The sequence below is a fragment of the Lutjanus erythropterus genome, chromosome 4 (assembly GCF_056507025.1).
Source record: "Lutjanus erythropterus isolate fLutEry1 chromosome 4, fLutEry1.hap2, whole genome shotgun sequence".
NCBI lineage: Eukaryota > Metazoa > Chordata > Actinopteri > Lutjaniformes > Lutjanidae > Lutjanus > Lutjanus erythropterus.
This window is the reverse complement of record NC_139320.1, coordinates 17,660,771-17,686,955: the sequence shown is the minus strand read 5'-3', so window position 1 is coordinate 17,686,955 and position 26,185 is coordinate 17,660,771. Positions and strand designations below refer to the sequence as shown.

Genomic DNA, 26,185 nt, shown 5'->3' with positions numbered 1-26,185 from the left:
CTGGCTTTCACATGAGTACACACACAGGCTCTCTCTCTCTCTCTCTCACACACACACACACATTTCCACACACACATTCAGAAAATAACATACATGTTTTCCTGTACAGTATACATTATAGGCAAAATTTGAATATGCATTGTTCAAACCCACTGCAAAAAGCTCTTCACCAATATCAGCCATCAGCCATAGTTCATAGGAAAGAAAGATTACACTGGATGTTGAACTGAGGTTGGATTTGATAGAAAGGTCAAAATGATGCAGGTGTGATAAATAAAGGCTTTATATGGAAAAACACTGAAAGATTTAAAATGCAATAAATACAAGTGACATTTAATCACTGAAATGTCACCTTTTCAACAACATAAAAAACCCAAGAACTTTTACAACTCAATTATTGTCTTGATGAATTAATAAATGGATAGGATGACATTTAGAATATTGGTTGTTCTTCCTATACATATCATAATTTTAAAAAGCTTCTACATTAGGCAAGCTAGTGGCTAGCCTGTTGGAATGAGGGTTATTAACATAACGTTTTGAAAAACAAAATTAAGGGATAATTTCTATAAGAACTCTGAATTCCAAATGTCAAACAATCCATGTGACAAGTAATCACACTAAGACTCCACAGTGCCTGTGAGCTGCTCTGTATCCTCCTTGCTGTCTGAACATTCAGATGGGATGAAGCAGCCCGAGTCTCTGGGACAGTCACTGTCTTCTTCCTGTAGACTGTGAGAGGATTTATGCTCCTCTGCCTCCCTGATGTCATCACCTGTGGCAACAAAGCGGACGGAAATTAATCAAATGTCATAATATGGCAAGTTTCTGTTTCCAACCACAGATGGATTGAAGTCTGAGCCTAATGCTTCAGTCACTGGAAATTAACCCATATTGCTGTGATAGTAATAGCACTGTAGATTTCCAAGATTAAAAGCTGTTTTTGCTAAGATTACTGAGAAAATAGAACAACGGGTTGTTGGCTGACTGTGAGTGGCCAAATAACACAAATACTGAAATAACTTCTGCAGGTGTGACCCAGCAAAAATCTTTTTTTTTTTTCTTTTTAGATACAATACAAAATGTCCTCTTTGACTTTTAATTTCCACTCTCACAAAGTAAAAAATATTTCTCAATTCTTTAATATTTCTACTTCACTGACTGAGGCTGCTAATCCTCACGTCGAGGTTGCCAAACCACTAACCTAATGGAATTCGGCTTGATTAAATTACTGGCATCTCATGTGAGTCAACCGGCTTGGCAGGGTCACGCTGCAGCCACTGCCATCTGTTTGTGTCAAAGTGTCACCCAAACAGAAACATTATTAACTTTCCTTTGCCTTGTACACAACTGCAGTAAAACATGAAACAACTGAACAAAACTAGAATGTCGCTTCCTCTGCATACAGGAAAGCAGTTTTGTTTTCATTCACATGGGATCTGCGATAATCAGCCTTCTGCTTCAAGACATCAGATTACAGGAACACCTTCTGCCCCATTAAGCACTTTCTATCTGAGTAACAGGAAATCACTGATAAGCCTCTCACAGTGCGCAGGATGTATTTCTATTCTGTGCAGCACAAATGTCTTAGCTTTCTCCTGCTGTTTTACATTTTAAAAAATGTTCATTCAGCTATCAGAAATGAACCATAGATTAAAAAAATTAAATAATTTCCAACCAAATCAGTGATAAGCAACAATGAGTGACAAAAATACACGTACATTGTTCTGTATTTTTAAACCTAAAGGAGTAGACTTGGTTAGTCTTAGCGGTATAAAACTACTCTTGCGCAGGGCTCTGCTCTCATTTCTAATTGGCTATTGAAAAATCTCATCTCACACAGGTGTGTTGCATTTAATCATAATTTCAGAGGTGGAAGAAGAACAAAAAGCTTTTATTTGAGAAAAAGTGTAAAAAATACTGTCCTGAATTCATGTAAAACTTCTGAATTCAGAATGTTACAGTAGAGAAGCATAATCCTAAAAATGTCCTTTAAGTATCAAAAGTTAAAAAAAAAAAAAACTATCATACTATTGTTTTTTATTACTAACGAATACATGTAAGAGCATTTTAATGTTGTAGTTTGTCGGTATGGAGCCAATCATATGTGCTTTGTATTAGTAATACTGGGTAGATGAGTATTATAGTACTGGATTATATCATATCATATAAAAAGTGAACTGCAGTGGGGTAAAAGTGCAATATTAATCTCTAATATAGTGGGGCATAAGTATAAAATAGCATAAAATGGAAATACTCAAGTACTGAAGTACAGTAATTGGATAAATGTACTTAGTGTTAAATGTTACTTTTCACTACTGCATAAGTACTACCATTATTATTTGATTACTGCAGAAAAATACACTTCACCATCTTTACAGATAGATGCAAAGAGATTTTCCTGATTCTTAGTATGTTAGTATGTGTCCGGACCACTAGGTCACCGTGTCACAATTAAACTTGTTTTACAGACCTTTTTCTCTGCAGACATATTGAAATGAAATAGTGAGGTAAACACAGGTGTTATCAATGATACTAATGGACATCCTGTTCCATTTAATGCAGCAGAGTCTTTTAAGTGAGTCAACATGCACAATAGCAGCACCCCGACTCTGTTTGACCTGAATAGAACCAAACCTTAATTAGTATCATCGGTAACACCTGCATTTGCTCTATGAGTTCATATCAAAATGGCTGCTGTGAAAAAGTTCCATGTGCAGATGACAGTAGGTCACAGGAAACTAATAATCAAAAATAATTTATCAGCAATATTTTGTGTGAAATTATAGGTACTGTCAAGCGAAGGTTGTAAGTAATGACGAAACCGGTCTTTTTCAACTTTGGACATGTCACAGTCGGAAAATCACAAATATAACTGCTGCTTTAGTTTCAGTTTTCATTTATTGTCATAATTTACTGGCACACTCAAATAGATTAGAGTCATCCTTAATGTTACAGTATTAGTTAGACCTGCTGTGCTTTCCCACAATGACAAAATGTCGGCTGTGAAAAAAGGAACGTGTACAGTGAGACAGTCTAACTCTACAGACATGTCAGTATTTAGTTAGTGATCTGTAAAATGAAGTGTTATTAATTGTTAATAATATAGTTGTTACTTGGTCTGTTGCTAACCTTCTGTGTAGCGGTACTCAGCAGCGGCGAGAAGGCGGCGTCTGTGCTCAGGGTCTTTGACGTTCAGCTCTATCAAGTGTTTCTCCTGCAGGTGCAACAGGTCCTCCACTGTCTGGTAGCCATTTAGCAGCAAGGCAGAGGCGTACTCCTGCGGCAGCAACAATGGTTATCTTTGTTAGCATCAACACATACAGCATACTTGGGTAAAAACCCCAGTGATGTGCGAGTTTCAGATCATTTGTGGTAGACGTGTTTACACATGAATGGGGCTTTCAAATCTGAGACAACAAAGACTTTATAATATCAGATCTGTGAGGTTTAGTTATGAAAGTATGGTGACATTTCTTGGTAAATAAGTTGAATTTTAGAAGGATTTCTTTGAATTTGCACAGCTTTTTTCTTTTAAATCTGGCATTTTAATGTCCTCTGACAACAACACTTGCACATTATGCTTGTTTTCAATTATTAGATGAGGTTACTCATACTCTCAGACTCACAGTCATTACTCATTTAACTGATTTCCTGTTATGATCCTAACTCTCTGAAAACCCGTTGACTAAAACAACGTCAATCTCACCTCCAGATTTAGTCGCTCCAGTAACTCCAGCAGTGTTTTAGGCCGAGGCCTTTTGCACAGCTTCTGTGGTCTGATCTTGGGAGCTTCCTCTTCATCCTCCTTCTCCACTATTACGTCGACATAGATGAACTTAAAGTTGCCCACTTTGTTGTTTAGCATGCCTGTCCAGATGCCCATGGGAGGCTTACTGATGATGTTAATTATGTCACCAACCTGGAAAAAATTATAGCAAAAGTTTAAAATCATGAAGATGATGCTTATCTTTATCTCTTAAAAGTATCACTTACATCAGCAGCCTGTTGCACAAAGCACCTCACTGTGTAAAAAATCACACAGGATCTCAGTGGTGTCAACTAATCTTTTCTCATTAACTTAAATATACATATTTTATGTATTCACATTAATTAAACATAAAACTTTGAGTATTTATTTCCAGAGCACTTCAGAACTAATAACCATGAGTTCTTTTAACTTGAAGTCTTTTGACTTGAAATGATTAGTTTAATGAATGTAATGTTCAGAGTGCAAACAACTCATTAAATTAAGTTTCTAAAGAATTATGATTAGCATATTATCAGACTTCCCAGCATGCATCTTTTGAAAGTTCAAACTCTGCTGAGGCCCTTCTTTTTATAGATTGAAGAAAACGTTGTGGAAAGATGAAGAACTGACTTTTCAAATGGAGTAAATGTAAAAGGAAATCAAATTTGTTTGTAATGTTTGTCAGTGTGACTGAGGGGTTTTTGGTTCAACTTAATATCTAAAGCTTACTGAATGGTTTAATTATCTTTAAGGGACTACTTAAATATAAGATCAACATAAGAGAAAACCTTAAATACATAAGTGAGCATTTTAAGGGAGTCTTAGGGAGAAGACTTAAGGGTGTTTTGTGAAACTGATTTTTTTGGGGGACGGGCCCTCGATGGGGAAAACTTAACTTAGTTGAGATGGTCTTGTTGTTAGTGCACAGCATACAGCAGCGCTGCACACAAACACAGCGATATCTTACCTTGAGTTTGAGGGAATCTGTGTCATACGGGCTGGGAACGAAGTCTGTGTGAACGCGAGCTCTGCCACAGAACTGTCCCTGGTAAGAGCCGTCTTCCTCCAGCCTCAGACTGTCTCTCTGACCGGAACCATTGGACTCACTGGTCACACCACCTGAACCCACAAACACCACACAACACAGTGTTATTACACAGATATGGTTAATTCACATGCAGACCAAGCCAATTCTACACTGTTTTTTTTTTTTTTGTGGAACAACCCAGCACTCTTTGGTCCAGGCTTGCAGTATGTGCAGAGACTTACTAGAGGAGCTCTGTCCGCTGTAAAGACTCTCTAAGGAGTTGCTTGTCTTTGCAGAATTTTTCTCAGCGGGAACACCACTCTCTGCCTCTGCCTCTGCCTCTGGGTCTTTGTCTGTGTCATCACCCTGGGAGGAAAAAAGTGAAAATATATACAGTCAATTCATAGATCAAGCAATCGTGGATGAACTGTACCAAAGTGCTGACCTGGCATCGCTAGACTAATTGAACATTCCTCAGTCCCGCCCCTTTTGCTCTGTGCTCCATGAACAGTTGAACAAGCCAAGTACCCAACAGAACCTCGGTCAAATTTCTACTCTCCTGTTTTGTTGACTTAGGTTGTTTGGATTAGGCAGGTTTAGGCATGAGGGGTGAGACTGTGTAAAGTTAGGGTAAGAATAAACCAATCACTGTCAGAGTAGGGCAGGTCATATCATCACCATATTGGGGAAAAAGTAGAACTTCCTTCACTTGGGTTTGTTTTATGTGCTAAACTTGTCTATGTCAAAAAGCAGACCATATTTTGAAGATGGTTAAAAGGTGGACGTAAAAGCGATATATACATACACATCTTAAATTAGATAATGTTAGCAAAATGCTAGCTAATTAGCTAACTGACGATTCATGTAGCGTAAGTAGCTAGCTTTTGGTAACATTGGCTAACTTAAAATCTGACAATAGGCTACATGTCGCATCTTTTGACCATTTTCAAATTTTATTTGTCTTTTAAACATAGATGAATGTTAGATGAGTACAGAAAACAGGAAAGGGGAAGCTGATCAAGGTTCTAAAAGGGGTGGGACTTAGGAAGGGTCAGTTCTGAAATGTGAATTGACCAGATCTGCCAAATGTGCCAAAATGTGAATTAGAGCAAATGCAAACATGAGCTTGACAAATCCGTCTGGTGTCCGGGCTGCCAAAACGTGCAAACAACAGTCCATGTGAAAGTAAAAGAAAACAAGGACACTAAAACAGAGAGCTTTGGGTAGGGATGTAGGTAGTGAAAGTTTCACAGCTTGGCAAAAGTTTCATCTCATCTCTCCATCTGTGTTACAGTAAAACACAACACAAACACTTTTTGATGTAGGTCAGAATGAAGTGCGTCATTGAAATGTTACCAGCAGCAGCGTAACTGTGAGGATGTGGGTTTAAGACAGATGAGCGTGATAAAACTCTTTAGAAATACAGCTACGATTTGCTGCTAAGTCTGGAATTTTGCTTTATCTGTACCTTTGAATTATGAATTTATATGAATGAATCATAAGATGATTTAATGAAAATGTGTTTGAGTGTATTTTTCAGTTACTCACTGTCTCCTCACAGAAAGACTTGGCGTGTTTTTTGCCCATTTTTCTTCGCATGGTCAGTGAAATTGCCTTCATTTTCTTCCCAAGTCCAGCTGATTTGTTTGGGTCCAGGCTCTCACATTCTTCTGCGAGCTGTGTAAAGACAGTTGGTTTAGGATATATAGTAATGTCATACTAAAGACAGTGTATTCAGAATTACTCACGTTTCTCAAATCTCATCACTTTTTGTTCAAACAAGTTGTCTTTTCGCTCCAAAAACAAAAAAAAATATTACTTCCTGTGCAGCAAAGGGTTTTTTTTCCCAGCATGAGACTTATTTTCCGATGTCATTTTTTTAAAAATACGAAACACCTTGCAGCGCCATGGCTGCAAATATTTGTATATGTGCATATAATCATTATAGCCAACCTATAGGTGACAAGTTGACACCATGTCACACTTCAAATGACAGCCCTCTTTTGCATAATGAAGCAGAAATGTATAAAGAAAATACAGAAATAAGTAACTTTGGGGGAATAGATAGGGCAAAAATACCAAGGGAAATAATAAAGAAAAAATAACTCAATTTTTTAATAAATAAATGAAATGGTGGTTAAATGAGAAAGTAGATTAAAAGGGGAATTAATAATAATTACAATTACTATTAATTTATGTCACATTTTATAAATTAATTACATTTATTTAAAAAAAATATTTTGGAGCATTTAAGTGCATTTAATTTATTCACTGAGTCATTCATCTTTATTTATTCATAATTTTTGCTATTATGTATATGGGGATGAAATGAAAATAAACAAATCTACACACCACAGTTGTTCCATTTTCCTCTGGTTTGGCTTGAGATGAATGATGTCTGAGACCCTCAAACCTGCCGAAGCTTGTGGAGCGCTGTGGGTAGGATTGAAAGACAAAGACAAAGAATTATAGAGACAACTTGCAGCAAGCTTTAACAGCATTGCATAACATCAAGCCATTGCACTTGCGAATCCTTGTGCCAGCTGTCTCAAGGCTCAAAAATCCTTAAAAACCTGCTGCGTCTTCACTCTATGACCTAACCTGAGTGGACCTCACTGATGAAATACCATTGAAGCTTTACAGTGGATTCAGCTGTCTATTTTTACTTTATTGTCTATTAAGGACACCCTGCAGTACCCTACAGAGTTTCAAAATGAGAGCTTGGAAAATATGTGGTACATTTGTGGTCATGTCTTAAATCATGTAGCAGTTCAGTGGTAGCAGAGAGACCACTGGTCTCTATACCGATGCAGTGACAAACCTGTCAGTCTTCAAAATGAGCAGATGAATACACTGTGTCCCCAGATCACTGGTGATGTGCACTCATAGTGGCTTTACTCTGGCTCTGTTTTAATTCTGTCCCTTTTTTCCAATTTTTCATAAAACTAAAAGTCATTATAATCCCCCCCAACTCCCCATCATGTCCACAGCAGAGCACCAAAATAATTATATAAATGAATAATCCCTGGAAATCCTGGTTAAATATGAGCTCCATACTCCTAGACGGCCCTCTTTGGATTGATTTAATGCAGTGGCGTCTGCCAGGCCCACATTTTACTCCATTGTCTATAAATGCAGCAGCAGAATTGAAGGGTTTTCATTTTAAAGCCTAATTTTCATTTTTGTGTTATTGCATGGTTTGTATTTTATTGTCATCGTTGCTTGTTGGTTTTACCTTCTGAAAATTCACTTGGAAAATACAGTTTACTGTATAAAAGTGGGCAGAAACTTCACCTTACATCAACTAGTCTTATAGTCTTTTTTTACTGTTCATCCTTTCAAAATAAAATTTCTGAAGTAAACATTAACTTCAGCAACTTCCAACTTTTATGATTTTTTTTTTTTTTTTTAGCTCTCTCTCTCTTTTCTGTCATTTTTAAAGTGACTATGTTAGAAGTCACATTTGAACATCTTAGTTTTCAACAAAATGTCATATCGTATCTCAATGGCTCCTACAGTATACTTATATTTCCTTTAGAGTTTCACCTACCTTTGGCTTGTTGCTCTTTGTTCTGTCTGACACACTGGAAGCCGTCCTCTGCAACATTTTCTCCTGTTTTGAGGTTAATCTCAAATCTTGGTCTTTGCTTCTCTCTTGTCTTTACCCCACTCTCCTGACAGTTAAGTGTTAAGTGCTAACTAGCGCTCAGGCGGCCTGTCTGATGGACTGGCTGGCCCACTTCCTTACAACACAGGATGTGAGGCAATTGGCACTGTGTGTCTCTAGAAGCAGTATCGCTTTGAAAGGGGAAAAATACAAGTGCTTGAGTGTGCATTTTGTGGCCCGCTCAACAAAAACATCAAGAACCACTTCCAGGAACGTCTGTATTTAGGCTTTATAATTGTGGTATCTGTTTTTTTTAGATATCGTGGTGAGGATGAGCTTGTCTCATACCTGCTACTGTTCATAATTGTGGTTGATCTACTCAGAGTTTAACTTAAACTAACCACTGGAGTGTATCATCATGCGTGAAACGGACATTCACATGAAATAACTAACAATTATTCTGTGTGCCCATAAACTTTAACGCAAAATCAGTTCCTTCTTAATTTCATGGACAAGATCAAAATCTTTCATTCATATCAATATTCCTCAAAATGTCCCTTATTGGCAAAGGGGAACTTGGTTATGGTAAATGATGCTGGAGTAATTATTCTTGTGCGGTCATTTCTTCATGTGGGGTGAATATGTTTGAGGAAGTGCTGATGTGTGACAGAGGAACAGCTGAAACTTTGCTGTGTCGAAACACTTTCCGGTCTGTCTCTGCTCTCATTTTAGAAGTGAATACATTTCATTTTTTGTCTTAGAAACACTTCATTGTCAAATGAGAATCTTCTACTGCAGATTTGTGGGTTAAAATCACAAAATAACCACCTGGTAACCTTCTTATAAATATGGCCTCCCCACTGTTTGACTCACAGGATCCCACAGTGCTGTTAGTCATTGCTCTGATGTTGCCATGCAGGGATTTGCCACTGTGTTTACATTGCAGGGGGTTTGAAGAAAAGGGAATTCTACAGACAAAACCATTGCTTAATCCCACGGCTTGCAATCAACTGTAAACTCCTGTCAATCCAGATTAAGGTTTCTAATCTATTACTTCAGAAGCTCCCTGGAGAGGCAGTTGTTCATCTGAAGAGTTCAAAATGAGATATCCACCATTTGAAAAAGTCACCTGATCATTGTTTAAATAAGTGCTGTGAAGGGAGTGTGAGGGTGTTTTAAACTGAGCAAGAGAATATAACTTAGATTTACTGAAAAACAGCACTATAGACTGACTAGAAATTGTAAAAGTTTGGCATATTTAGAATCTCAGAGAATTAAGTAGCAAATAGTAGTTCCCAGTTTAACATTTAATAGTAAGCAGAGCACAACCCTTGTCTAAACTCTTAAGAGGTTTCATTTCTAATGAAATTACATTTTATCTCTAAGAACCAATGACACTATAGATCCATAGGGATCTTGTAATCCCGACACCGGATCATCCTTTTCATCTGAGACAATTTTCTCCCAAGTCATGTTAAGCTTTCACAACTGCTTTGTGTCACACAGGGTGCATGCTGCACGTGCTCACTGGGTATCAGCTGCAGAGGAGATGCAGGCAAAGGCACTGACCTTAAGGTCAATCTGCACTATTGTGTGGTATTAGCACTGAGTGACCACGAACTTGCCATATTGAACAACAACTGACTGAAAGAATCCCAATGGGAGAGTCTGAGATTAATGTAGAAATGAATTTCCAAGCGAATCCAACAAATTTCTTCTTCAAATGCCAGACGGCATGGACCTGCCGCTGAGTTTGTGGGCTTTAAATTATGACTCCAGTACTGTGTAATGTTGTGGTGGTTATCAGTATCCTTAAAAGACCCATTCAAGGATAGTGTCACAGCATGTGGGGCACAAGTGCATCAAAAATGCATGACAATGGCAAGAAAAGTTAAGATTACTTTAACGCTGCAGTAGGAAATATTATAATTTTGATTGAATTAATAACTACTTTCCATTGCATGTCACTAACAATATTTAATTGAAGGGTTCCTTTAAAAATATGTGTCTGTGAGCACCCGCTCCTTTGTGTTGTTAAAAACAAACAAAAGCACAGCCATAGTCTGAATCAAACAACCAAACAGGCTCTCAGGTAACCGGGCAAACACAACAACTCTGTACAAAAGCATCCAGGAAAATGTGTTTGGTGTGTTCATGTTTGGTGCATCATTTGCTTGAAGTGAAAGGAGGAAGCAGATAAGAGAGGCAGAAGGTTTTGCGTGAATGTTCAAATTGCCCACCGCAGCTTTAAGCAAGATATGTCATTACAGCTGCAAAGTGACCAGTACTGTAAAATTGCAGTTGCGCTAAGCAGCTCTGAAGTGTAAATGCAGAAGGAATTTTGGCCACTTAAAAAAGTCCACCTAAATAAATCAATATCAGTTTAAGTGTGCACCATATTTAGAAAATTTTCTCAGCTTTACTTTGATGTTTACAGGAGTTGCTGGTCTACCGCTCCCTTGATTTGTTAGTTTTTTGTGTTATTCTGTGACTTGGGTGTTTTAAAAGGTTAGTGCGGATTCACCGAAGTCAAACAATAACAAACTAACTAACAGATCAAGGCAGCAACACAACATTAACTCCCATGTTCTATGAGGTAAAATGACCATTTTTAGAGTTCATTATATTTGATTGGTTTGGAAAGAGTGATATTTGGCTTATGTAACAACTGACTGCAAAGTAAAGCGGTGGAAATATTCTACATGTAGCATACGCTTAAATTGATGTTGATTTTTTTAGGTGTACCTTTTTAAGTGGCTAAAATTTATTTTGCTGCTGACCCTGTTCACAGCAGTCTGTAGCTTAGGTTCTGCGCTGGTGCTCCTCTGCCTTTCTGTGTGGGGACATGTTGACCACCATCTACTGTAGGTAATACACTGACTATTATACCTCATACAGTCTCATTTTAATAATCCAAATTATCCTTTAAGCGTCATTTAATCATCAGAATTGTTACAGCAGTGACTCAGAGCATACTCCGATCTCTTTCAAAGACTAACTGATGGCTTCAGAGACACAAACATTTGGTTTTGGAACTCACATTTGGTTCTGTTAGATCCACGTCTGTGATCGATCGCGGCACTTTGGGGGGAATCTGGGGTTTACAGTCCCGTTTCAAGCTGTCATCCTGGGCCGTCCCTTGCTGCTGTTTTCCGTCCCACTCCTTCCCATTGGGCGTGGCGAAGTCATGGGAGTACACGCGGTACTCTGTGAGCGGCCTGCGGCAGGTGTGCTGGACACCCCCCCAGGCAGGACTGCCATCACCAGGGTTGCTCCAGCGCTGGTGGTAGGTGTGGGTGGGTGTCGCTCCACCAGGGAGGATGGCCATCTCTGAGCATCGGCCCGGGGTTGTGTTCTCCTGAGCTGGGAGGGTAGAGGACTTGCCAAGGTAGGGTCTCCTGTCTGACCTGTATGGCACGTCCAGATAGTGGGGTCCCATGGGTGGGCTCATAGCAGAGGGTGGGCAGTGCACTGAGAGAGAAGACAGAAGAAAATATGAATGAAAAACTGACATTTGACATCGTTCTGAGACTGGGGAAGTCATATTTAACCTCATTTAAACTGCAATCAGACATATGCGTCATGTTGAAGTGTTACTGCAGCAAAAATTCATCAGAGCAGAGAGTGATTCATAGTTCTGCTCTTAAGTGTTGTAACGGCACACACCACCACAAAACTTCCCTTTAGTCTCTTTAAAGATTTACTTTACAGCGGAAAAGACAGTGAACAAAGACAGTGAAGGGACATTTTGCTTTGGAAATGGCTTTTCTAGATTGAGAAGCACATCTGTGAAACAAGACCAGCAGCACCAGAGTTCTTGTGGTGTTAACCTTTGCCTTTGTAGCCCCTGTGGGTAGTTTGAGCGGAAGTATGTCCGCTACAAAGCACCCCTCTGTCTACCTATGCCGAAGAGCCACCAGTGACACCTACACTGGAGTTGTTGCAACACTTAAAAGCGGAAGTACAACTCAGAATTCAAAGAAGAAAAGTCATGAACTAGAGTTGCTACATTTTGTTGCACGGGCGTCCTTTTGCCACTGTAAGCACGAGTTTAGTTTAGTCATAGCTTGGTCATTGAATCATACATCGGTCAGAAAGGACAGTTTAATTGACAGAGTAAGGGGACAGTCCCCTCATCTTAACGTTGTTGTGGAAAGTGGTCTCACCTGTGGCGTTGTGGCTTTTCTTTGACCCCTCCTTCCCATTCTTTCCACCTTGTTTCTTTCCAGGCTTTTGGCTTCTTTTGACAGCAGGTTTGGATTCTGTTGACATGCCATTGGCATGGATGCTCTGGAAAGATGCAACACATCACACATATAAAAACACATTTTGTGAGTCTTATTTCCCCACAGTTTTTAGTAATGCAAGTAACGTAACTGCAGAGCTTGCAATGTTGGTCCTTTGGTCAGTTGCCATCATTCCTGGTACCCAGAGGACAATTTCTACTGGCTTTGGCAAAACTCTGACTTTTGTTTTACTGCCACCATGATGTTTAGATTGCCATGACATTTGGTACAAACGTTCAAATCTCCCTCAGGATGTTTTTGTAACATTGGCGATCACTTCATACAGTGACCCAACCCACTGTTTTTTTCTGGGATTGTCCCAGTTTTAAGCTGGGGGTGCCAAATTCCAGCAAATATGTGCCAAACAACAAAATGTCCCAACATTCACAATAAAATTGTCCCATTTTCCACCACAATTAAAAAATTATAATTTCATACTTGTTTCAGAGCTTACACATACGTTTATCATGTTTTGTCTGACTCATTATTACCAATAACATAAACAATGCGCCACACACCTAAATTCACTTATTTATCTCTGTGTGTGTCAAATAAAGTGGTGTTGCTGTCAAGGCTTTTGTTAGCAAGGCTGTTGCTAAGCTATGACACTTGACTCTTTCTGACAGAACCTTTCAGTATGTCAACAGTTAGCTAATAAGCTGAACGTAAAACGAGTCTCCTCTAAAGAGCTCCGGGAGGCCTACTCTTTCCTCCAAAAGTAACCAGCAATGAAAATGCTGGTGTCCTGGTTTGGGGGTTTTCCCCCACTTTCTATCTTGTGCTATCATCAGTTTTAAACTTCTTATTATTTCTCCAGTACTTTGGTTTATGACCAAACACCTGCTAAACTAATAAAACCCTGGTCAGCATCAGTTGTGGTTTGCCTTTAGAGCTAATTAAATGTTAACATGCTAAACAAAGATGGTGAACATGGTAAATAGTATACCTACGTAACATCTGCATTTTAATATTGTCATTTGAACATGTTAGCATGCTGATTTAACTGAAAGCACTGAAGTGCCTCATAGAGCCTCTAGCTGGGATTTTTATGGTTATTTATAAAAAGGATAGACACAATAATATCTTCTACCAAATCCCATTTAGGTCACTGGTCTCTTTAGAAGCAGAGCCACATTGTGAGGTGCGGAAAGCTGCTGCTGATCCACTACTGGCAAGCTCTGTTTTGTTTGCTTCTCGCTATGATGGGCATTAGTTCGAAGGGGCACTGGGTGACCTGGCATGAGGCCTCTAAACCCGTCTAACTCCAAACACACACACACACGCCCACATACAAACACACAGAGATACAGTCCTCCTCTTGTTTTCACATCTCTCTCCACCATGTGGCCAGGAGATTACACAGGGAGCAGTACCCTCTTTGGACCATCTGCACTGTATTAAAACCCAATCAGCATTTGTGTTAAATGATTGTGCCATTTAGGCCACCAGAGGCTCTGTGGATGTCACAAGCAGGTGGCAGCTTGAAACTCCTCAAGTTTAATGCTGCTCAAACACCAGGTTGGGCACAGATGCACCAGTCTGTGATAGACAACAATTTTATTTAGCGCTGTATCAATCGACAGTGGTGCGGAGATATAAATGAAGGTCTTTTGACAGGTCATACTATGTGCTTTGAAGGCAATTTATGCAGGATTTTCTTTAAAAGTGGTTGTATCTGCTTGTATTTTCTTATGTCGCCATGTTCAGGACTTTTCTGGACATTAACCTTTGACAGTGATGCATAGCCTCCAGCCAATAACAGTGTGTATGGTGTGAGATTGGGAATAAAAACATAGTGACCAGTGGTTACACCACATTGTGTCTCTCTCCTCTGCTCTCTGTCAGTAAGAGCTGCAGAGAGAGCTATACACACAGACACACACACAGGCAGAGCAGACTGAGTGGACACAGAAAAAGGATGAAGGTTCACTTCTGCTGTATTTAAGCAAAGTCTGGTGTTGTATGTAAATGTGGGCAGGTTTATTTGTGCTTTAGAATGTAAGGATTATGAACCAATCAGATAATAACATTTCATTTCTCAGATTACTACTTTGATCTCACTGAGGCCAGTCACTCCACCCCTTCATTCACTCTCTACCCCTTTCATTTGTTTAACTGGGGAGGAGGGGCCAACTTCAAATGGTGCATTCACAAATAATCCTGCATATTTTTGCTTTAACAGAGGGACAAAAGGATCTCAAAACAGGTCCATGCATCGCAAAAATCCCTTTGCAACACATTTACATGAAAATATCTGTTGAGTGAGATCTTTAATAAGTGAAGCTGGCTAAGGAGACTGCAGGGAAGTTTTTTTTTTATTCTAACCTGGCTTGAGTGCGGTTTCTCCTTTTTCTTTGTGCCAGAGTGATGACCTCCTTTCCCATCTTTGGTTTCTGTTCTGTGTTTGGTCTTCCTCATCTCTACAGGGACACAAGATATTACAGTACATCATCAGGTTAGTGAAAAGCTGGAAAAACGAAAGAAACGCCAAAACTAAGAAAGAAGAAGTTACTCATGAAGCTGATCTATTTATGTTTTTCTCTATTCCTCAAGATTAATGGACAGGTTCAAAATAGTAGTTAGGTATGAACACTGAATCAGGTTTTGCATGTTGAAATCATTCATTCTTTTTACGCTGGACATTAAGAGATCTCATCCTAATACATTCATAAGTGATGGGGAACAAAATCCAAAGTAATCTCTCTGTGCATAATTATATTTCCAACATTGATTTCAAGCAAATATGAGGTTCTGAGTTGATCAGATCAAGTGATACCAAAGTGTCCCCAACACTGTATATCATTTTAAGCTGTTTCAACTTAAAAACATAAGCATCCTGCTGCCTTACAATGTGAGTTAAAGGGCTGAATAAGTGGTTCAAAGATGTCTTATGAATTTTGACATTGAAAAAGCACTTGAGTTATGTGAGCTTGCGAAAACATTCAGTTTTAATAAGCTAAAGTCTGCAGGGAGGAGGAATGAATATGTAACTTTAATCATGGTTGGTTGAATTGTTTTCGTTAGCATGAAAAGAAACAAACTAGAAAATGAAGAGAAAAAAGAGTCTTAACAAAATGCAAACACTTGCATACTCGGAAGTCTGCTAATGACAATATTTCTTTCAAAACTTGATTTAATGAGTTGAGCTAACTCACTGCAGTTCACTGATTTGACTCAAAAGGCTTTAAGTCAAAACAATTCATGTTTATAAGTTCTGAAGTGGTCTGAAAAATTAAAACATATATTTATGGTATATTATGTTTAAGTTAACAGGAAAAGTTGATTCCACTAAATTCGTTTATGATGCTTTAAAGTGAATCAGAAAAGGAGTAGACCTGTGCAACATTATAAAATACCCGATGGATTGAGATGAAATTTTGGTGGTGAATTAGTTGGAAAACCCAGCCCACGTCTTCAGACGTCATGCTGAGGGTCCAAATGAACGCTGGCATATAGATGAGCTTAACCTATTTATTTTCCCATTTACCTTCATTGTGATTGTTGGTGATGTGGACTAAATCTTCTCGGCTCTTGGCGGACTGCCAGACAGCAGTATTACAGCTGGGGTTATCTGCCGTGAAGGGACACAAATCACAGACATTGAGGATTTTAAGTCAAAAGTCGGGGTGAGCGGAGGTCACAGAGACACATCAGGCTGAATGAAATCGTTTTCTGAGTCACAGATAGGCGGTCCTGTGGGTTACTGGAGGTTTTAGTCTGAATAAAAGACAACAGCATGTTCATAGCAGCTTTGATAAAGTCAATTATTCTACTGCAGTCTTCCTGAGAGTGTATGATGCAAGTGAATGCATGGGACAACACAGGAGCTGACGCTGTTTTCAGTGTCTTGGTCAACATTATCTTCATTTACTCTACACTACAAACACCAATGACGTTCCTGCTGCTATCAAACCCCTTTAAACTTAGGCAAGTCTTTAGACGAATCCAACACTGATAAACACAAAGGCAATTGTTTGTACTCACCAAGTGCTTCATTATCTGATGCTGATTTGGATATATGTGTTCTGAAATTAAAATGATAAAGAAATATAAATTGCACAGTTTAATAAGTGTCTGAGCAGATATTTTCTAGCTCATTAGTCTGACAACAAACCATAACAGCCCCACTGATGGGATCGTTTTGTAAGTCAGTTAAAAATAGAACTGCAACTAATGATTGATTTCATTGTGATTTATTTTCTCAACTAATTAGTTAATTAATTGTTTGGCCTATATAACTTAGATTTACTGAAAGCGATTAATTGATTACCAAAATAGTTCAGATTAATTCTTTATATAATCCTTAACGTTCTTCTGTGACAGTTAAGTCAGTCACAGTGGGGAAATCTGCATTATTACATCGGCTTAGGAGATAGTATGATAGAAAGAAGCATTAATAAAAAAAGAAGCAAAAAATAAGTTGTTTTCTTTTTTAAAAAAAAAAGCAAGATATAAACAGATGGAAATTAAAAACAGCAAGAACTGAAACAGTAAGAACAATATAAATACAATAAAAAGTAGAAAGTTGAGCTGCTAGTTGGTGGTTAGTTTAACAGTTGACAATGACTTGATTAATTGCTGCAGCTCAGGTTAACACAATAACCAAACGCGACAGACACTTGAGGATAAAAGCGTGAGAAAGGTGGCTGGTGTCATGCAGAGTTACTCTGTGTGAATGCATGATCTACATTTTCTCTGGGCTGAGAGACCATGTTGTGACCACAAAGTAGCGTTTCTTTTAAAGTAAAGCCGGGGGAGTGAAGGTGTTGAGGTGACTGGTGCCTCTAAGTAGGTGGGCCTTGAATCCGCTTAGTCCAACTAGCCTAAAGCCATAATCTGCCTTCTGCTGGACCAACAGTCCACAGGGCCCTGCTTCTCAAAAAACACTCACTACCATTCAAACTAAACAATATATATATAAAGCTTTTTCAATTGTGTCTAATGGGCTGTCAATCCCTCTTCCTAAAGTACTGCATTGCATTGGCCAGACTGAATGAGCTAAAGATGAGGATGAGGAGGGGAGCACTGTTGAAGGGCCTGTCTGCTCTGCTGGAGGAAGGATTTACAGTATTAACCCTCAGTGAGAATAAACAGGGAGCCTTTCAAGCCATATTATTACTCTATGGGGAAAGCGCTTTCACTTGCATGTCAGATTTTCGCAGCAGTTTGCACGCACATCCAACAAAAGAAACAGAAAGAAGGTTATTGACACACAAAAGCCCTGAATTCCTGGCAGGATTACAATGTTCTTGATTCACTATTCAGTGTCTGTTTACGGCAGAATGACATGATTAGTGAAGGAACAAAATGTATTTACCTGTGAGCTAAAAAACAATGTTGACATGTTTGCTTCTAATTCTGTAGTGAACTCACCTTCTTTTTTTCTTATTACAATTGGTTCCCTGCATCTGAGGCATGTCCTGAAAAAAACAAAGCATTTTCAGGCAGATTTTAGTAATCTGATAAGAGTTTATTTGCATAGCACTTATCAAAACTGGAATTACGAAATGCTTTATCCATAAAACATAACAGTAAAATCCACAGTAATGTATGAAAAAATAGCCAGGCATAAGAAATAAAAGAGGAAAAGGAACAATAGATAGGATAAAATATAAAATGGCATCAGTAACTTTTAGTAGACATGACAAGCTCAAATTAAAATTTCTTAATTGTTTGGCTTCAGCAGCAGCAGCAGCTGTCAACCGGCTCTGTTCATCATTTCATAATCAGCTTTGTTTTACAGGTACAATCTGGCGGAGTCCAAAAGTCCCAATTCCTCTGAGAAGTGACCTCATACAATCTGGTTATGACTGCTCATATGGCTCCACCATTCACGATCTGTACAACATGCATGTGTGTGGACCAGAGATGAAACTGTACGAAAATTTCATGTCATGAATATGGTGACCAAAATGACCACAGTTATCAGTATAGTGGTTTTTTTTTTTAATGTGCTAGAAATGTTTGGAAAGTACTGAGACACACACTGAAATCATTTTTACCAACTTTTATACTGAAAACCTCTCAGCAATTTGAAATGGCATCATTTTCATACAAATGATACCAAGACAATGCAATGCAATATGATACAATAAATGCAATGCAATATGATTACCTTACAATATGATATAATATATATACAATAGGTAAAATACAATATGATATGATAGATGCAATACGATACAATACAATGCAATAAGATATGATAAGAAACGATAACTTTCGTTGTCTCAGTAGGTAAATTTGTCTTGGACTCAGATGCTGCATACATACGCTGCCTTTAACAGTATGCATCATTCTCACCATAGAGATGGATCTCCCGGAGCCTCGCCACTTTGTGTTGTCATCCAGCAGGACCGCTGGGCTGCAAGAGCGGCTGCAGGAACGGCTGCATGAGCGGCTGGAGGAGCGGCTGGGGATGGGCGGTGGTGGGCCATCGCTGGAGCTCTGCTGCACTGCCTCATACAGGCTGTCCATAGACCCCTCCTGATGCCGTGTGGGCAGACAGACAGACAGACAGACAGACAGACAGTTGCTAGACAGTTGAGCTTTGGGAGCAGGTGCAATTTATGAATGGATTTCATTTATCCTGTTGGATTAAGTCTGATGAGTACTTGTGATGAGGAGCACATATCAAGTAGGTTTAACAGGTTACACACTTTATATGAGTGGTAAGAAAATGTCATATTGACTGCTGAGTCAATCCTCACACTCCTGCCTTTCAGGAATTGAAAATAAATTCTCCACAACGGTAAAGCACACATATCAGTTTAAAGTTATTTCAAAAAGCCTGAAGCTGAGAAAACCTGCAGAAATGTCACATGGATGCCACATAAATCTATGTTTACCAATGAACAGACACAGAGCATCACATTTAGGGTCATGAGGGTTTGATATGGCTGTTGGAATATGCTGCTAATGCTGCGCCAATGGTCCTCATATTTGCTTGACAATCATGGATGTAGGCGAGGATTGGAATTCCTCAGAGCAGATTTCAGCGTGGATTAAAATGTATTTGGCTTATTTGGATTCCTTCGAAGAACAGACAGCCAATATCTCTCTTCATTCATCTCATCTTGTACTGGACAGACTTTTACTGAATTTCAACTCCTCCCCTTTATTCATTCTTTTAATTTCTGTAATATATTAAATTATGCATGTGATATAATCATGTAATGTGTGTATGTGTGTTATTTCACCCACTAAAGTTGAGTGTACCATATCATTTACCCCATTTTTTTTTCTTGCTACATTCACACTGCAAGATTTAGTGTTCATTTCAGATTTATTGCTCAGATCTGATGTTTTTTTTTTTGCTGTTTAAATTATCTATTAAATGTGGCCAATATCAGATTCAAGTGTGAACTGGTCACAGTCCTAAAAAAAAGGCCCGCATGTACAAAAGCACAATAACAAAGACTTTACATGCAGCATGCTGTTGTACAGTGGTAAATATGGAGGCCACTGAAGTCAGCATTTACAGTTTAATTTATAAGTTGATGTGTAGTGGAAGCCATCACATTTGTGAGCAGATGATAACAAGGGCAAGGAGAAACAGAGCCAAATTCTTAAAGATTGTGTAAAGCAATAATAAATGTGTGTCCTGAGTTTGTGACACCACAGAAACATGTTATTTACCACCCAGATCATTCTGAATGATCAAAAAAATGCTAAAATTAGTTCGGAAATACATGAAAAAAGGAGATTTCTCTGTTCTGAAATGCTGAGGGTGTGTCTGCTCTGCTGTCTCAGTGTCAAACACGACTACTACCAGCCCATATGAAAGTGACTGAGACCAAAACTGATAAGATCAGAGTCCATTTGCCTAAAGCTGTTCACACTGGCATGAAAAAAATCTCAGATGAAATGAAAGCAAATGAAAACAAACAAAAAACCCCACAGATTTGGTCCACGGTTGCCTGCGGTGTGAACGTAGTGGGGCCAAATGATAACCTGAACCAAACAGCATGTGTTTAAAGTTTTTTTAAAATATCTCATGACTGAGTTTGTCTTTGCCCAAGAAGTCAATCTACACGTGATGTGGAATAACAGCAACAGAGAGGACAATCAGTGCAATCACAGTTCAAGCTTCTGTTTACTGTAGCGAGATGTTAGTTAATAATCCTGATTATTCGTCAACATCTGTCTAAAGACAAAGTTTCTGTATAGATGCCCTTGTTCCCACGTGCAGCGTGACAGCTGCAGCAGCATCTGAGGGACCATATGTGAGAGCGGTGCATGTGCTTATGTGTGCGCCTGCCGCCGCACACTTTTACCTTTACCCTTGTCGCTTCACTTTATCATCAATACTCCTCTGCTTCGTCCTATACATCATTAACAATTACTAATCCATAACTGGAAAGGTAGAACAAGCACATCAGAAAGGTAGATGATTGTTGAGTCTCATTCTCAGGTCACTGAATACTGACATTTTGGGTTGGTTAAGTGTCTCAAGCATAGTAAAATAATGAGAAAATCAGGACATACAATGATGATTGAGAGGGATTATTTATATATTACTCTCTCTCTCTCTCTCTCTCTATATATATATATATATATATATCACTTTTTTTTAGAAAAATCCTGTACAGTGTGCCTTTGCAGTACAAGATAGGCAAACATCCAAGGAAAACCTAATAAAGCAGATGAGTTTAGAGAAGTATTTTTACATTTTGAGACAGTTAAAATATGCATTGTGAAAACAGGGGCAGCTTAAACAGTCAGTGAGTTAATGATCTGACTACAAACAAGATCTAACAGTGGGAGCGTCGCCTGTCTTTGGTTCATGTGTAGCTTCCTTAGGGGCTGACGCTCAGTGATAACTTTGTATGCACTCCCTCCCACTTACACTTACAGACACAGCATGCTCTGATCAACAGATATTTGATGCCTTGCAGCTGACAAAGCTCACGTCCGCACCACAGTGTTAAGTTCTCTTTCCCTCAGCGACTCACACACAGCTCGGTCAGTAGATGTAGAAAGTGCGTCTCTTACCAGTGAGAAGCAGAAGAGGTTCATGTCGACTCACAGATGTTCTGTTCGTGTTGTTGATGCGTCTGATGGAGGTGAAACAGCGAGCTGAGTGACAGCCAGAGACTGAGAGACACAACAGCTCAGTGTGAGCCCAGAGCCCAGGCCGCCTGCTGTCTTCTCAGATTAATACCACAGTGAAATCCCTCCACTAATCCAATAGATGGACCACCATTACTCTACCAGCTGAAGCACAACTCACTCTTGACAACAAGCCCACCATTGGTGGAGCAACAGGATGAGTCTTTATTGTGATCTTTTTTTTTCCCAGATAATTTTGTCAGGAAACCATTTTTTTTACTTGCACAGTGGTGCTTATTTTATTCTTTACTCAAGTTAGGATAACAGAACAACAGAAAGCTTGCAAAATCTTGCTTTCTGAACTATTCTCTCAAATATAAATTAAATATACTCATTCTGCAGCAAAATGTTCCAATTGAATGATGAATACTAATGCATTATGTATATAGTATCAGGATTATACTGTTGCAGCTGGTGGAACTAGTTTTAACTACTTTATATATTATTTGCTTTTCTATTTTACTCCTTTATATTCTGGTAGTTTAATCCCAATCAAGGGGCTGAGCCCCCTGCAAATGTCACAAGATAAATCTGGTCTCTGTGGAGTGTTGAGATGATTAATGTAAGGGGAGGGAAGAAAAAACAGTGTCCTGCTACAAAAACCTGTAGCGACAGATACACACAGTTTCCCCATGAGCTTAGTATGTTTATAAAAGCTCACTCTCTTGGTGCACAGTGTGAGGGTAGAGAGAGAGAGAGAGAGAGAGAGAGAGAGAGAGAGAGAGAGAGAGAGAGAGAGAGAGAGAGAGAGAGAGAGATGCTGTGCTGCTGCCAGAAGCACGCTGCATAAGGTTATAAGGTTATATGGAAATAAATTACAATATAAAATATTTGTATGTATCTATTTTCCCCTGATGGTCTGAATACCTTGTTATATTTGTGTCTAGGTGCTTAAGCCATTCATTTTTAAATAAAAAGACCTCTGACTTTCTGCCCCTGCCTACACTACATGATTCACATTCAGTCATAGCCTGTTGGTGTTGCACATTAATCAGTCACTCTGTTCAACAGTCAACCATTGCAATAAAAACAGAATGCAATGAGTCAAATCATTTTTGACTTGTATACACTTGAATACAGTACAAAGATGAGATATTTAATGTTCAAACAGTAAATATCCAACAGTCCAACAGTTAAAGAATGCTTTTCAGTACACAGTTGAAAGAAATTTAGAGGTTCTACCTTGCAAAGCAAAAGCCATACTTCAATAACATCTAGAAAGCTGACGACGTCTCTGAGCACAGGCTCATCTGAAATTGACCAACACGAAGTGGAAAAGTGCACTGATGAGTCCTCATTTAAGATTGTTGTCACAAATCATGGATGTTGCGTCCTCTGGATTAAAAAGGAAAAGGATCATCTGGGCTGTTACACAGACAAAGTTCAAAAAACATCATCTGTGTTGATATGGGACCCTGTTAGTGCCCATGGCGCCATGGATAACTGTCATGTGTCATGTGTGAAGGCCCCATTTATGCTGAAAGGCACATACAGGTTTTGGAGCAACATGCTGCCGTTCAGACGATGTCTTTTTCAGAGACATCCCTGCTTATTTCAGCAAGACAACGCCAAGACACCTTCTGCACATGAAACAAAAGTGGCTTCGTAGTGAAAGAGTTCAGGTACTAGACTGACGTACCTTCAGTCCAGTCTGGCATTGAAAATGTGTGGCACATCATGAAGCACAAAATGTGGTGACAGAAACTCTGAAGTGTTAAGCACATGAAGTCAGCAATTAGTGCTCTCATTTCCCAAATGCTTACTCAGTGTTGTTAAAGGAAAAGGTGATGTAACACAGTGGTAAGATTCACAGAAAACAACACAGTTTATCAGTTTGAACATACGAAAAATAAATATCTTGTCTTTATTCTGTTGTCAGTTATCAAACAGTATGTGCAAATCGTTGAATATGTGTTTATTTAAGTTTTACAGTGTCTCAAGTTTTTTGGAATTGGGGTTTGTTAGGTGCGCCGGAGGAAGATTCGACTTGAAGAAAATCAGAAAACACTCCACCACACCGTCTCGCTTTCTGTTGATTCATTAAATATCCAGCGTTTCGATCTGGACGACCTCGTCGACCTCGAAACGCCGTATATTTAATAAATCAACAGAAAGCGAGACAGTGTACGGAATTGGGGTTCGTGCAACATTTACAGGGTCATTATAAAAAAGTCTGATAAAGGTGTTACTCCTTTGTATCCACAGTATTAACAGAATCAAACAAATAAATTAGAAACTCTGCTTAGTAAATAGACAAAAAAAACCCCTCACTTTCCAAGTAGCCATGCTGAGGTGCTAGAAATTAGCAGCAGCTTTGATAATTATGTAGAAAAAAGCTCTTCCAGGAAAACGACTTGAACTTCGTTTGAAACAACCACGTCCCCATTTACTGATTAAAACAAACAAACAGACAGCTCTCACAGTCTCAGCCACAACTCTTTCCTGTGTGGGCAGCAACAGATGAGTAGCGTATTTTTCCTCATGCTCTAAATGTGGCTTTGAACAATATGCTGGCGTCTTCATAAATTAGAATAATTTGTCTATAGGATGGAAAGCGGTTACATTTTTGGTTTGAGGGAGGTCACCCAAAAGTGATGCAGGATAAAAATAATAAAAAATGTTTTGCGTGCAGTGATTTAATTTATCATCTGAAGGCATTTCACAAGAAGTCAAAGGTTCAGTCTATGTATGTTTTGGACAAATCCCATGTACAATATGTGTGTATTAAATGGTAACACATTTAGTGTAAAGGTTGTGGTCTATTAATCCACCAATCATCCACCTCTGATGTCAGAGCTGCGCTAATGTAAGGAAGAAACAGCTGGAGAGATTAACACTTATGACCTATATTTTCATGCTGACGTGACGGTATGATTTGCTATGAGAGAAATGATCTGTGATGTCGGCAAGTATCAATCCAGTTCATTCAGTCTAGTAAGTCATTGTAGTATTTTAATAATATATATTTGTGTTTTTGGAGCAAAAGGGAACACATTTTAAAGGAGTGAAGAACCTTTATTGATCATATTAATATCATATGCTTATAAGTGAATGAATGAACTAAATAATCACATTTTCTCATTGACTTCAGTCCACTGATTTTAAGAGTCTGTTTAAATGGCTCAGTTAATCAGCATATTCATAGATGCTTATCAATTTTAATTGTGCATTATTCTTAATTCCCTGTTAAGTTTCACAGTGTTTTGATTCTGGACCAGACTGCCAGGTGTTGTGGGAGCCTGACAATAACAGCGTGTGACATAAACTTCTGGGTGAAGGAATGCTGCTAGGCAAGATGCTCTACAGCCACAGGTGCGCACGACAACTTTGCATATGACTCATGGGTGAATTTTGCATGTGCGTTTTATTGTCAAAACAAACGAGTTAAACATTTTCACTTTCTTTTCATGAGAAAACAAAAGGACACAAAACAGGTTAGGGCAGGCCTTCAGGATGACAGATGATACATATAATCCATCTTGGCCCCAGTTGAGCTGACACACCTATAGGGAGCTAATTTTTAGATTTTTAGCCCGACTGGTCCAGATGCTGGCCTATCATGAATCGATGCGTGGCCTATGTGGTATTAGCCAGGATAAGTGGCCTACTGTGAATTATTAACCGGTTTAATTTACCACTTGATGGCTAAACTTTGTAATATGAAACTTATTGTTGGCCCAGTTTAAAGGCACCCTGTGTAGTCTTCTTAATAAACACAGTCATGTTTACATTTTGCGTTTTCTCGCTAAAATGCTATGTGTATAGCTTTGAGGCCTAATAAACAGGCTGATTACATTTTCTTCTTTGAATAAATTTGCAGGGCAGATCTTTTGAAAAATTTAAACCTGCATTGTTTAATCCAGCTTCAAATCAGTGAGCAGTCTTCCTCTTTGCTGCCTTTTCTCTGTAGCCCATTGCTACGTTTCTCTGCCTCACCACCTACAACTGGCAGTGGAATAGCAATATACCTTGTTTATTGCATCATAACAAGTGTAAAAATCATAGACTTCAGTAAAGCTTAACTAATGCATGACTCATGATGATTTAATGCAAGACGTTTAGTTACTCCTGTTACTTTATATATGAATTGATATGTGACCAAATTGGCTGGTTTCCAGTTAATTAATTTTTTTTTCCAGACCCATGTATTTGCTCTGTCTTACTGTAAGCAGAAAAGATCTCATAGACACATGAGATTTTAAGTAAATGAGACTTTTAAGTAAAATGTAAACATTTATATAATAACCATAAATGCATACTGTTACATGAATGAACTTTCATGTAACTGAAATCCAATTAACTTGGTCACATTTCAGTTAAAGTATGAAATAACTGAATGATGAGTGACAGGAATTAATTCTTGTATGTATTCTTGTGTGATGATGCTAGTCCTCATAGTAGCT

At 38.7% G+C, this 26,185-nt stretch overlaps 1 protein-coding gene across 3 annotated transcripts; it reads right to left on the bottom strand.

Annotated features, from left to right (window-relative positions):
* samsn1a (SAM domain, SH3 domain and nuclear localisation signals 1a) lies at positions 1–21,799 on the bottom strand. Of its 3 annotated transcripts, none has more exons than XM_084717162.1 (15): positions 21,666–21,799; positions 18,975–19,157; positions 18,045–18,091; positions 16,656–16,696; positions 16,159–16,242; positions 14,997–15,091; positions 12,552–12,675; positions 11,426–11,856; positions 7,131–7,211; positions 6,327–6,455; positions 5,021–5,144; positions 4,719–4,876; positions 3,710–3,922; positions 3,133–3,280; positions 1–775 (listed from the first exon to the last, which is right to left on the bottom strand). In XM_084717162.1, exons 1-15 carry the CDS (start codon positions 21,687–21,689, stop codon positions 621–623), a joined length of 2,037 nt encoding a protein of 678 aa, XP_084573288.1. In that variant the 5' UTR covers positions 21,690–21,799; the 3' UTR covers positions 1–620. The 3 variants fall into 3 exon arrangements, with proteins under 3 accessions (XP_084573288.1, XP_084573289.1, XP_084573290.1); XM_084717163.1 differs by having other exon boundaries at positions 2–775; positions 4,719–4,870; XM_084717164.1 differs by lacking the exons at positions 11,426–11,856; positions 12,552–12,675; positions 14,997–15,091; ... (3 more) ...; positions 18,975–19,157; positions 21,666–21,799 and adding an exon at positions 8,329–8,520 and having other exon boundaries at positions 11–775; positions 4,719–4,870.
* Positions 21,800–26,185: the final 4,386 nt, after the last annotated feature.

Coding starts and splice junctions, on each gene's coding strand:
- samsn1a (XM_084717162.1), bottom strand. CDS start 21,689: ATGAACCTCTTCTGCTTCTCACTG. Junction 16,697..18,044: donor TGTAATAAGAAAAAAAGAAG/GTGAGTTCACTA, acceptor TTTTAATTTCAG/AACACATATATCCAAATCAG. Junction 4,877..5,020: donor CAGCGGACAGAGCTCCTCTA/GTAAGTCTCTGC, acceptor TGGTGTTTGTGG/GTTCAGGTGGTGTGACCAGT.